Below are 12760 nucleotides of genomic sequence, written 5' to 3'. Positions count from 1 at the left end.
TATTTTTCAGAGTTATATTTAATAAAATTCATTTGGGCTACGGCTCTTACATTTACAGTTGAGACATTCCTCAGTTATTCTGGGTAACAGTAACATGTCTAGACTGTTTACTTTATCTTAAAGTTTACTTTGTACAAAACAAAAAGGCCAACATTATTTTTCTTTGTATAAAAAATATAAGTTAATTTAAATTTAACTCTAATTAAGAAAATAACAATAGTAATAATAGCAATAATAATTATAATGATAAAGATCATAAGCTAAACATAGTGCAGACAATGGGATATAACTGGTGCTGAAAAGTAGAAGGGACAGTGCAGTGACTTTACCATGTTGTCAGGTGGGGTGAGGGTAAGTAAAGGAGAAAAAACTAAATTCCACTGTCACGCACGCACACACACACACACACACACACACAGAGTACACAGGCAGTCAGAAAGCGCACCACTGTCATTCTGTTTAGCACCATCAGAGCATACATCTCAGTCTGTACAAACTAATTTCTAGATTGTACGCACACAGCACACCTGTTACCATATATGGAAAGTTTTATATAAACTTCAGGTAAGGTGCATGCTAATTGTTGCTCTTGGTTGAAGCTTACTGGAAGCAATTCTGAAAAGCACGACAGAGCACGTGGAGGAAACTGATGGCGCACTTATCCACATACCACTGCAGAGAATCTGCAACCAACAAAACATTAATCAAAATGTACATTCACAACACAGGAGGCCAAGGTACCAGCCATACAACCAAAAAAAACAACAACAACAACATAGATTTGAGTGGTAATGTCAGTCTTGGAGGGATGTTGTCCATTGGAATGACAGATTCAGACAAAATAGTTTGTCTTTTGGAAGATCTTGGAAACTCATTTGAAAGACTCCAAATGCATCCCCTAGTATGATGGTGGAAAATGAGCGTATAAGGAGGCAGATTTTTTTCTTTTGACAGATCCTGGATATGAGGGAAACTTCAGTCACACACCAGCAAAAAGTCAGACAGCAAGCTGCAATCCCAGAGATGGACATGTTACACTTTAGCTTAACAGGTTTGACAATGGAAAAATTAGAAGCTGAGTGATTGTTGCTGAAGTCAGTGTCTTTAATCCTGTCTGCTTACTTCGAAAAATGAAAACATCACAGACCGTTGGCTGCTACTTTCTCCTACTTTTACATATTTTGTTGTGTCAAAAAATTCACTATGTGACAGGGGTATGAAAGATGAGAGGAGAACTTAAGTAGTATGCAGTCTTGGCTTAAGGAAAAGGGATGCGGGTTTGGATCCTGCTGATCGGAAGGATGTAGTTGTAGCAGGTTCTTAAATGCTTGGGGGTGAAGGGTTTGCAGAGTCCACCTCAGACTTCAAACATTGTGATTCTCTTGTGACTTTACACAAGAGCTGACATTATCTAACTCCTCTCATCACAGTTCACCCACGTTTCTTGGGGATTTCTGCAATCTCCACATAGAATAGGCTGTATGGATTTATTCAAGTACTGCAAAGGATTTTTGCTCAAAAAGTAATTAAAAAAAACATTCTACTGTTCACCTCCTCGATAAGGTGTCATTACACCATAAGTCTGCTCTACACATTCCTTCTGTCTCTGGAAATACCTTGCTGAAGTAGTGCGCGTACGAAAAACTTACCACAGAAGGCAAACAGTACCATTTCAAAAGAGCCTGAACTGACAAGATTTCACATATCCTAGCCTTTGAAAGGTCCAGAGTAAGGCCTCTGCAAATAAAAGACCACAATGAAATCAGCTCAAATAAAGAAAAATCATAAAATTACATAAAACAGCCAAAATAAAACAACTGAAACAACACAAGTCCATTCTACCAAATGAAATTCCCAAGCTGAGAGCACGCAGGGTGATGGGCTGAAATCCCTCCCCAACGACTATCTGTCAGTCTCTGGGATCGGTGAAACCGTCAGTGTTGACACCTCCGTCACCCAATGAGGTAACTGTGTGTTTTCAAAGTCAATTCGCTTTCAGCTGATCCAACTCCTGCTGACACAGGATGTGGGTCTCTCCCCACCACCCCTCCCCAGGTCCGTGGCAGGATTCAGGTTTTTATTCCTTTGGTGGGCCAGCGACCCCTTTGGTAGTCAATTATCCACCTTGACAGGGCCTGAAACACAAGGCCGGCTGGGCACAACGTCCTCCACCTCTCCTCGGGCAATCTGCTCCCAATGGCCAAGGTTTTCCCTGTAAACAAAAAGCACCCGGATTCAGATTCAAACTCAAGAAATATTATTCATCATGGTAAAGACATGGCTTAGAAACTGAAATAAAACGATAAAACCATGTTGGCACAAAATTGTGTCAAAATTATGTCAATAACAGGACAAAAGGTTGAGTGTGATTGTGATATGTCCTTTAATATGCTCAAACCATAAATAATCATGCTACTTTTACATTGCTCTCAATTTCTTTAGTATGCTTATGATAGCTGTAGTTAGCACACAGCATTGAAACATTTTGCTGCCACAAAGTTACAAGTTGCAGTAATATAGAAATGTTAGAACTGCCAAAACATAACAGGAACCAAGCAATGACTTTAAGTCACAGATTAATTTCAATATATTCAGAGGATCAAATTATGGCCCTGATGAGAACCACAGTAGCATCTATCCCCGACAGTCGACAATGCCAAAATGATATTAAAATTTCCAAACAGTATTAAACAAAAATATAGTTAATTTAAACTCAGTTTATCGAAAATCAAGTCTTTAAAGAGCCAAATGCACGTCACCACAGCCATGAGGAATTAATTAATCATACAAAGTAACGGTCCCATTACTTCTTGTTGTCATGTGTATCCATTTCTCAGCTGTGGTTTCATAAAGCCTGACATACGGATGCAAAAAGCGGCTGCCCCTCACTGCCATTTGTTTCAATTAACCAGCCTGATGCAGTTTACACGTCTTTGGCAGATCCCACAACGAGCTGTGGGGCTCCACCGGGTCTAGGCCTGCTGCCCACCCAGAGCCCGGTGCTGACGTACAGCCGAGGCTTAAATATTACACTGTTCACTTTGTTTGCATTCCCCACAGATCAAGGACGCATTTCATGAAGCAGCAAAAGGGCTGGCAAATGTGCAATACGATCTTGTTTGAAAACCAGAAATAACAATCGTAAATATGTTTGTCACACGCTTATCGAATGTGAAAGCAGAAATGCCCGACACAATAATGTAGGGACAACAACAATTCCATGCAAGATCTCTGAATTTGCACTTGGATTTTCAGAAAGTCATAGTGTTATGTTGTTTTGTTGATGTATATTTTCAGTGAGTGCTTTTACGCATACATGCTGGTCAGAAAAGTTATTGATCCCATCAGATGTGAACGCTGACAAAATACTGATAAAAAGTAGCTTTAAGTAACTTACTTGCAGGCTTTTAAAAGAGGATTGGATGGAGGGAAAAGCTCCGCTAACGTCATGTAGCATGGAATTGCGACAGAGTTGTAGAATCCCACCTTCAAAAATAGCAACAGAATTATGGGACATTAGATTTATCTGTGGTTAGTATAAACACATTTAGAATCTGTTGGATAAATTACGGTCATACACAAGATTTCCCTGTAGTCTGTGCTGTGTTGATCATAGCTTATTTATGATCAATGACTATAGCTGTGTAAAGAACTGTCAGGATGACTGTGAGGGGGAAAAATGTAGTTGCAATGGGTGTGAAAAGAAGCCTTTAAAACTAATGTATTTGCCAATTTAATCATCAGCAAGGGTTGTTTGGGTCTGTAATTTCAGTCCCAAATATTTGGTGACTTTCAGTGCAACTAATTGCCTTGACTCACATTTTGCATGTTAATTATTGACACTAATGGTCCTGTACAGGTGTTTTGAATTAGTTTGTCTGATTACCCCACCAGTGCAAAGTCAATTAAAGATGGAATGCACGGAGCAGAGGGGCATCTTACTCTGTATGTTGTGTTTTATGACAACACCAGCTATGCATACTGCAAACTTCCCTACAAGAGGAACTGCCTCATGTAAACAAAGGAGTTAACGGCTCACACTCTGTCACAAGCCAACGGTCTCCAGTTTTTCCTGTCTAAACATCAACACTGCTGAGTTTCTGGATATCTTCACCTTGGAAGTTGTTTTCCAGTGTGTTCATTTTTCAGTGACCTTAGACTGCATTTGGATGAAAAGCAAAAACGCATATAAAAAGCTACATTCTTAAAACCCGCCTGTACACGTGGGCAAGGCCTGATTCTAAACACCTGTGGTCCTGCCCGACTACCTGAGGAAGTATATACACCTTCCTCATCTGTTTGGCGCATGTATATGAACCCCTACACATAGGCTTTTTTATGATGCGTGTGTGAGATAGAACACACACGTTCATAGACAAATGATAAATGTGCTGATCTTACTTGGCCTTGTGGCACCTCATCTTTCTTGTCTCTGTCCATCATAGGGATCGGCTGAATTCCGATCTTCTTCATTTCATCGCCCTGTAGAGAAACAAAGTAACAGGATACTTTTTAATTTAGCATACTGTGGCAAACATTCTGACCACCTGACAGCACTATTTTGGGCCATACAAATTGTAGGACATGCAAAGTTGCGGCAGCATTTACAAGCAAGAATAGAGGCTCGACTGTTATACCGGAGGCATGATCCTGACACTAAAACTGTTCAAGCTCAAACAGTATCCCACTGTACCTCGGCCCAGAACTCAGCATAGATGTCGTTGGCTGTGAGTCGTGTGATTTGCCACTGCTTGGTAACAGAACACAGGTCACATGCTGTCATCATCAGACCAATCACACGGTCCCTGAAGGAAAGCAGAGCCTCGTTATATCCTTGCAGACAAACTCAAAACGCTGTTTATGTGCTAAGTCCTACACTTATCTATGTGTTGCCATAACACGTGACCTGTGCACCAGTGTGAGTTGTGGTCGTACCTGTGCGAGAGGTTGTTCAAGTCCAGCGAACGTGCAGTCAGAAGCTCTGTCAGCTGCTGGTGGTTGTTGAAGTACAGAGCGAGGTCAGTGGCGATGATGGCCTTTCGGATGATCTCCAGCACCTGCTCGTACTCGCTGGAATTCAGGTTGGAGAAAATATTGTGCCCTTCCAGCTATGAGAAACAAAGAGATCAATAAAAAGCAAAAGCTCCACTTATGAGGCGTTCAGCTCAGCTAGACTACAACAGGTTGTAATCTCGTGTTCATCTCAGGCCTTCAGCCCCAACCAGCAGGTCCTGGATGTTACAGAAGAGGGCAATCAGTGCTGAATTTTCAGATCCTTTTAATGGATCTGTCATTGATAGTGTGCATAAGTTTTCTATGAATTGCATTTTCATAGAAGTCATTTTAAAAGTTGGATTCATAAATGGAGATTAGAGGAGTAACACAGGGTAACTATGTTTTTGTAACATAGCTGAACCTTTAACCTTTTGTCTTTAGTGGCGACATGTTTTTATGAGTGTTTCAATGACTGAAATTGTGACTTTTTTTCTTCACTCATTAAATTTGTTCACGTATGGAATCATTTTTGACATCATCGCATTGTTGTGCCGGATTATTTTCTAATCCTGCTGTGTCCAGTGATCTCTGCTGTTGTCTTTAAGCACATTATAAGAATGCTTTTTATAAAACAAAGGTCAAAACGTGTTATGTTAGCTACGTTATTTCATAATGAATATCTGAATGACGAAAAGAATGCATGTTAGCTTCCGCACAGTAGGCTAGGCATAGTGGAGCTCTACCTGCAGGATGGAGACGGTCTGAGAGAAGTGGTGCTGCTCCATGGTAGAGGTGGAGTACAGAGCAGCCAGTGGGTGGTCAAACTTCTGCAGGTAGGCGTTGCTGTAACCCCGATGATCCAGATCATGGCACAGGCAGGCTATCAGCAAACCCTTCTTCTGTAAAACAGAGCGACTAAATTAAAGAAAACAATCTGTTGAAACCACACATTAACCTCAGGTGTTTCTCATGTTTTCATTTGTTTTCTCTGGCAGACCAAATGGGAAGCAAACCTCGAGCTCTGTGAAGATCCCAGAGGTTTTCTGCAGGATGGCGTACATACAGTGTGCCACCGTCACCGCGTGCTTCCAATTGTGGTACGGCACGCGGCGGTAGTTCTTCCGTACCGACATGGTGAACCTACACAGCTTCTCCAGCTCAAAGCTACATACAGGAAGAACGTAAAGAACAATAAGAATAACAGTTACATCAGAGAACAACTGACACTGATATCCTTATATGATATCCTTATGGTCTTGTGATGATACCTGGTTTTTCCACAGGAGTTATGAACCATGTAGATAAAGACAGCAGGCCAGATCTCCTCAAAGGGATTGATGTCGAAGTGGAACCTGGAGGAGAGAGAAGGAGATGGGACGAAAGTCTGTTTAAACTGACATCCCGATGACCTGCACCCAGCACTCTCTTGCTCTCAGTACGTTTCCCTCTTGCAAAGCACCAAGATCCAGGCCAGGACTCATCATTTCTTACACAGACAACCTTAGACTTCACTCAAAATTACAATTTCTTTGTTAGATATGGAGGAAAATCTACCAAGTTTACAAGCAAACACAGAACAGATAAACGAGTTGTCTTCAAGCAGCAAAAAGGAAGCACTCACGTTTCGATTTCTTTATAAATGGGTGCAGGGAGGTTGAGCTGGGTAAGGGTCTTCCATTCCTCTGACGTGCAAATGCTGTGATAAGACAGTTTTTCCATCGTCACTCTGTAAATGCATTCAGAGTGCCGGATCCTGTGGTACATCTGCAGAGATATAACAGGGGTCAGGAATTAGTCTATAAAATGTCAAGAGCGATGCTGAACACTCCAGTGCTGTAAATGCCACAGAGGCACTGTACATGATATTTCTGTTAAATTATTTTCTCTGCGTCACTGCAGGAATTTCCAGAAGGGTCAGAAAAAGTTAACTTTTTCTGTGTGTCTGCACATCTGGTTTGTATCCATGTCCCCTTTCCAGACAAGCAGGAGTGAGACAGACAGCCAGCCAGGTACAGGCGCCAGGCCTCACACCTTCCATCATAAATCACTACGAATCAGGAGCTGGCCAAAGTCAGTTTCCTAGAGACGCGAGGCATGAATTACAGCTAAACATAAATCCTGTCACTGGACGGATGCAGACTGCTTGTCTTAAAATATTAACATCCAGCATAAATTTTAAAACCAACTTTGTGACGTCGCTCCTGCGTAAGTTTGTCGCACGAGCTGACGGCGAGTCAGGCCCCACAGTGAGGGGAAGCTTTGACAGACAGACCACACAATGTAAGCTTTGGGAGTTAGCATGATTCATGAAACGTCTGTGCTCCATGAACAGGATAATCATCAGTTTTTATTCATATTTTCAGGGGGGGGGGGGTGGCAATGTACACTCTAAATTGAAACTGCACTCTTTGCCTGGACAAAAATGACATGGCTACAGTAGCAAGTGGGGAAGTCCTCATCCTGTTCACAGCTAATGCCTTCCAGCTATGAGTTTGAATTTAGGTGAGGATGAGCTAATTACATCAAAGTTTAACAGACAATAATAACCCAGTGAGGATCACCAATTTATGGTCACAAAGCAGGCCAACAATACAATCTTCACTTTATGTTTTTCCTTGAGGAAAGTATCAGTTTATTAATTACTTTCAGACCCATTCCGTAGACTCACATTTGCACAGTGTAAGGCCAGAGCACAAAAAACAGCAAACATCTTGAAGTTGTTCTCATCTGTTTTAGTGAAGGCACTTCCGCTTAACTTGTTCACCATCTGCACCACACCTATAACGCTCCCCCTGCTAACAATGGGCATGCACAAGATGTTCCGTGTGGTGTAGCCAGTTTTCAGGTCAACCTCCCTGTGGAGAAAGAAAAACACACACGGGAGGCATGAATTTGACATTCATCATCACAGTTTTATGGAAGTGATCGAAAGTCAAGGTAATGAATATGACAAAAGAGTTTTTAAACTAAATACAGCTGAAGTTCAGAAGTTCTTCAAAAGTAAAGAGAACAACTACAACAATGTTAATTTGATACGGTATTCACTACGCAGGGAATAGGTAAGCAAATGTGGACTGGGAAAGAGCATGTTTACCGGTTGAACCGTGGGTCTGCATAGGCATCTGGGATATTTAAGACTTCCCCTGTCTGAGCCACTTGGCCAGCTATTCCCTTGTCTATAGAAAACCTACAAACAGAGAAATAGGAGAACAGAGGAGTTACCCCTCACTGTACAAGAGGGCAAATCCTAACAAAACTTATCTTAAAACAACAAAATGAAAGTCCATGAGACATTTATTGTACAAATAGTATACTATAATGAACCAGTTTTACTCAGAGAGCAAATAAGATAATGTATTGTATCAAGTGCACACATTCAGCAGGTTTCTGAATGTGTTCTACCTTTACTGATTACAACAGGACTTTGTGACCGCTAATTTCGAACAAAGAAATGACAATCGCTGCAAACTGAAACTGAGACTTACCAACAAAAACACAGCCACAAAAAAAAACATAAAGTGTGTTTGGTGTTGGAGAGAAGGATGAATTTTACACACCGAATTTCTTTGGTTTTCCTAAAGACAGGTTTGCCCTCTTTTTCCTCCCCTATGTCGAACAGGTCAGAGTACAGTTCTTTGTTGTTATGATCTACCTGGAAGAGTGCACACCTGTCTGCATTCACCAGGTTTTTTGCATATATCTGTAAAAACAAAACCAGGGACAGATCCTTTTAGCAACACTGGGAGCTGGATCGAACTAACAAATCACCCGCAACTTCATTTGATGGCTTAATCTTATCTGATATATCACTGCTGTTTTAATTGTTATTGGCTAGAACATTCAAAATGAGAGATATTATAAATGTATAGCATAATTGCGGGCCATCCCAGTACATTTTACTATTTGAACAAGATGACTTGAGATGACACCACAGTCACGAGGCAACCAAAAACATACAAACAGAGAGGAGGGGTTTTAGTGAAAGAAACAGGAAAATCAAGTTTTACACTCATGCAGATCACATTGGTTTTAGATTTGCGAAGTAGTGTGTAAAAAAAGGTAGTTTAGACATAGCTAAGTGTACACATGTATTTAGTACGTCCATGACTCTATTATACTTGTAAGGTATGCTTGATAATGAATTATCATTATGAGGAGCAGTCTTTGTTTGTAATAATTAATGCCAAATGCTGTTAGAAAATGTGAGCAGGGTGGCTGCCTGTACTACAGCAGTGTTGCCTCTCTTTTTAACAACTCTCTCCCAGGATGTGTTGCACTGAAAACAATGTGAATGAACACGTACTTGCAGGAATCACACTCACCATAATATGTTCAAGTAGAGAATCTATTGCCACAATGTTATCAAAGTATGTTCTGTGCGAAAAGAAGAAATGACGCATTGAGATGTTTGACAAATGGGAAGCTCTGATGACGATCACATTCAAGACATGACAGCTAAGTTGCCTAAAAGTTGTCATTACTGCTTCTGTTGTGTTTTATTCAAGGTTCACCCTGCCAATAAAAAAAAGATGAGATACTACCTCTTTAGAGCTCGTCTTAATTTTATAATAGTTTGGCTAAACTAAAAACATGGGGTAAATACACACTTCATAGGTTTTTATCAGCATTCATTTAGTGTTACAGAAACTTTTCTGAGAGCCGCTCTTACTTTGACACGTCTAGAAGGAAGTCATTGAGCTCAGTCTGTTTGGCAAGGCCTCTGCACACCTAGCAAAGAAAAACAGGTCATGATCAGACACAGAGGCATGTCAAAAGAATTCTTACACAACACATTTAGCATTCTGCATTTTCTGCGACCGAGCCAACTTACTATTACAAACATGGCTGTGGGCTATTTTCCATTGGTTTCTGTAACAACAGAGTATCTTAGCAGTGTGCAGCTAACCACTGTGCTGCAGTGCTGTATCGCTCACTGAGGCTCAGAGGTCCACTGTGGCCAAAGCTGCAGTGGGACACGGCTTCTCTGAGGTATTATGCTATCTTTTTGTAATGCATAATGACGTCCCAGTGGAGCTGTTTGTTGAATCTATGGCTCAGTTGATTGGACTGCACACGGTGACAACCCAGTTCTTGTACACAGTGCTTTTCCCCAGTGCAGAACCAGAACAAACAAAGTCATCCAAGAACATAATAAGTGGGACCGGCAGGTTACACATCTGTTGAAATTCAGCAAATCCAAATCAGACCTCTGTGGAAGTTTTCTCACCTGTACTTGATGAATGGCAACTGATGCCCAAGCTAAATTAGCTGTTGCAACCTGGAAAAAAGCGAAAAGGAAACTTAGTTCCCAGGAACTTGAGAAAATAAAATACAGTTCAGATACATTTCCACATATTAGGATATAATAATCTGTTCTGCACATCAGGCAGCCTCATAATCGTAGAAGTTATTCCACAAATTCAGTGCCACTGCTGCCTTTGTATGGGTTACAGCATTTTGGAGATGCAAAATTAAAGCTACACTAAGACTTTTCATAGGAAAATATGAGTTCAGGGTCCACTCTCAGCAACAAACCCTTAGAAAAGCATGAAGTGACTCTGCTGGACCCCTCAACTCTACAAAGCATTTCAGACCTTTGTAGAGTTGAGGGCTCCAGCTCATTGGAATGTTTTTTACCTCTGGCTTTAATGTTGTGTGGCTGTTGTCTCAACACAAACACAACACACTGTACACTACCTGTCCAGCTTCAATCAGAGTGAAGCATTTACAGTTTAAAAAGTTCAGATGTTTTCTATAGATCAAACTGCTCTGCACTGACATGGCAAAAAATAAAAAAACTGATGAAGTTTCAAGACAAAAACTATGAAATTCACAATAACACTTGCAAAACTGCAAAGATATTTTTTTGTTTGATAAAAACACGAAAACAAGGAATTGTGTGTTAACTGTTCTTTAAAAAGTTGGTTTGTATATGTTTTAATGTCTTCTTCAAAGCTTATGTGCTTGACTAATCTTCCTTGAGTGACCAGCCATTTTCCATCTCACTGCACTGACATTTCACTGAATGTATCTTATTAGCCCCAAATGGAAAATCCATGGAGACATAAAAATGCCATTATCAAGTATTTTCCACAATAAACTGATCACCACAATGCAAATAGAGATCTTAATTAGATCCAGATTAAGGATAATACCAGGCTGACTGTTGTGAGCCATGCTCCAGCCTCCAAATCTTGTGTTTTGCCTGGGTCAAACTGACCTCCTGGTGGCTAAGGTTGAAGGGCTCCTTGCCCCAATGCCGATGCAGCTCCAGGATGGCAATGAGGTCCCCGATGGCAGTGAGGATGGGGAGGCACAGGACAGAGTGAACATGGATCCCTGAGTCCTGCCCTGTGCCGTCGGGGAATCTCTCGTCCTGCAAAACAGAGACCCATGACAGTTTTTAATCGCGTCAACTGCAACAGGGGTTTGAACAACGGTGTAACTGGTGCAATAGCTCATTAATAATTACAAAAGCCCCGAGAAAGATCTGTTTTTGAGCTTGTAGCGACATATAATGTGCTGCAAGTGTTTTGCATCGTTACACACATTCCTAAATGTTTTAACCTCTTTGATAACAGTATGATGTGTTTTGTTGGACTTACATATAGTTGTAGCTATATAGATATAGTTTTTGCTAGCTTTATGGTGCTAAGAACTTGAGATGGGAAGACTTCATGCAGAGTGTGTTTTCAGAATCAAAATTCTGTAATCGACATGTCGAAAGCACAGTGAAATATTCTTTTGCAGTAATGGGTGAATCTGCTGTGGTTGAAAGACAACAGCCATACCCCCATGATGTCTTCTACTAGCAGTGTTTTGCGAGTCTTGGCAACATAAGCGGCAACGGTTGTTCCAAATGCGATGGGACCAGAAGGGACGAGGCTTGGAGGGCCATCATTGGCCGCCGTTGGAGTGAATAAACATAAACTCTGTTGAGAAGCACAAACAAAACCAGGTAAGACAAGTAAGAAAATGCCGCATGAAGCATTATAAAATGTATCGGCTAAAGTCGCCTGTACTCACATTGTTGCATTCTCCCAAGAAGTAAAGTGCAAAACCATCAGCTTTTGTTGCTGTTGAGACGGAGGATACAGAGACATCAGCTGTCAATTTACATCCAGGATATTATCAAATACAGATGTGCCAGATAAGACAGTAAGGCAGAGATCTTACATGAAAAGTGTACCAAGGAGGGAGTTACAATCCAATAACAACCTATTAACAATGTCCTACATAACAAGGGTACCCTGACCGAGGCTTTGACTGCCTTCCAGTTCATCTCATTCCCAGTCCTCCTTTCCAGTCCCATTTCACACTCATATATAGAGCAAGCTATGCAAAAAGACAGCCGAGAGGCTGGCGGAGGAGTCGTTACACAAATGATCAAGAGCCTGGCGATTGGTGTGTTTTTATTGAACTTCTACTCTTTTGATTGGGGCTTAGTTAGCTCCAAAATATTCAATATTTTTGCAAAGTAACTTTGCTCTGCCACAGAAACTGAATGAGGAACTGTGACCATTAATTTGCAAATCATTTTTATTGCTTGTTTTTCACTGGGGCAGCTTGTGGGTGGCTTTTACTACTGTGGGCAACTTTTGTCAGAAAAGTACACTGACTTTGACTCCTAATTCACAGCCATGTACTGAGGTTTTTCACCATGGAAAATCCTCCTCTTAAGTTGCTGCAGTGGTATTCAGAGTATTTGACCCCAAGCTCATTGAGAGATGTTTATCCAGGCATTTGTCACAAACAAGCAGGAATT

The 12760-nt window shown here is 41.1% G+C and overlaps 1 protein-coding gene across 5 annotated transcripts in view; it reads right to left on the bottom strand.

The window, feature by feature from the left end:
* pde10a (phosphodiesterase 10A) overlaps nucleotides 1-12760 on the bottom strand; it is a 60116-nt gene continuing 47356 nt past the window's right edge. For all 5 annotated transcript variants that reach the window (XM_072391206.1, XM_072391207.1, XM_072391208.1 and 2 more), the window contains 18 exons: nucleotides 12022-12071; nucleotides 11787-11927; nucleotides 11216-11371; nucleotides 10223-10273; nucleotides 9665-9723; nucleotides 9318-9369; nucleotides 8553-8695; nucleotides 8090-8182; nucleotides 7664-7850; nucleotides 6617-6759; nucleotides 6264-6347; nucleotides 6009-6159; nucleotides 5739-5894; nucleotides 4936-5108; nucleotides 4694-4805; nucleotides 4402-4482; nucleotides 3398-3486; nucleotides 1-2212 (listed from right to left, as the gene is read on the bottom strand). In XM_072391206.1, the coding sequence (XP_072247307.1) occupies nucleotides 2113-2212; nucleotides 3398-3486; nucleotides 4402-4482; nucleotides 4694-4805; nucleotides 4936-5108; nucleotides 5739-5894; nucleotides 6009-6159; nucleotides 6264-6347; nucleotides 6617-6759; nucleotides 7664-7850; nucleotides 8090-8182; nucleotides 8553-8695; nucleotides 9318-9369; nucleotides 9665-9723; nucleotides 10223-10273; nucleotides 11216-11371; nucleotides 11787-11927; nucleotides 12022-12071 (2021 nt within the window). In that variant the 3' untranslated portion in view covers nucleotides 1-2112. The remainder of the gene's footprint in view (nucleotides 2213-3397; nucleotides 3487-4401; nucleotides 4483-4693; nucleotides 4806-4935; nucleotides 5109-5738; nucleotides 5895-6008; nucleotides 6160-6263; nucleotides 6348-6616; nucleotides 6760-7663; nucleotides 7851-8089; nucleotides 8183-8552; nucleotides 8696-9317; nucleotides 9370-9664; nucleotides 9724-10222; nucleotides 10274-11215; nucleotides 11372-11786; nucleotides 11928-12021; nucleotides 12072-12760) is intronic.

The sequence above is a fragment of the Leuresthes tenuis genome, unplaced genomic scaffold (genome assembly GCF_036924035.1).
Source record: "Leuresthes tenuis unplaced genomic scaffold, fLeuTen1.0.hap1 SCAF_8, whole genome shotgun sequence".
NCBI classification, from domain to species: domain Eukaryota; kingdom Metazoa; phylum Chordata; class Actinopteri; order Atheriniformes; family Atherinopsidae; genus Leuresthes; species Leuresthes tenuis.
This window is presented reverse-complemented; position numbering and strand designations above follow the sequence as displayed.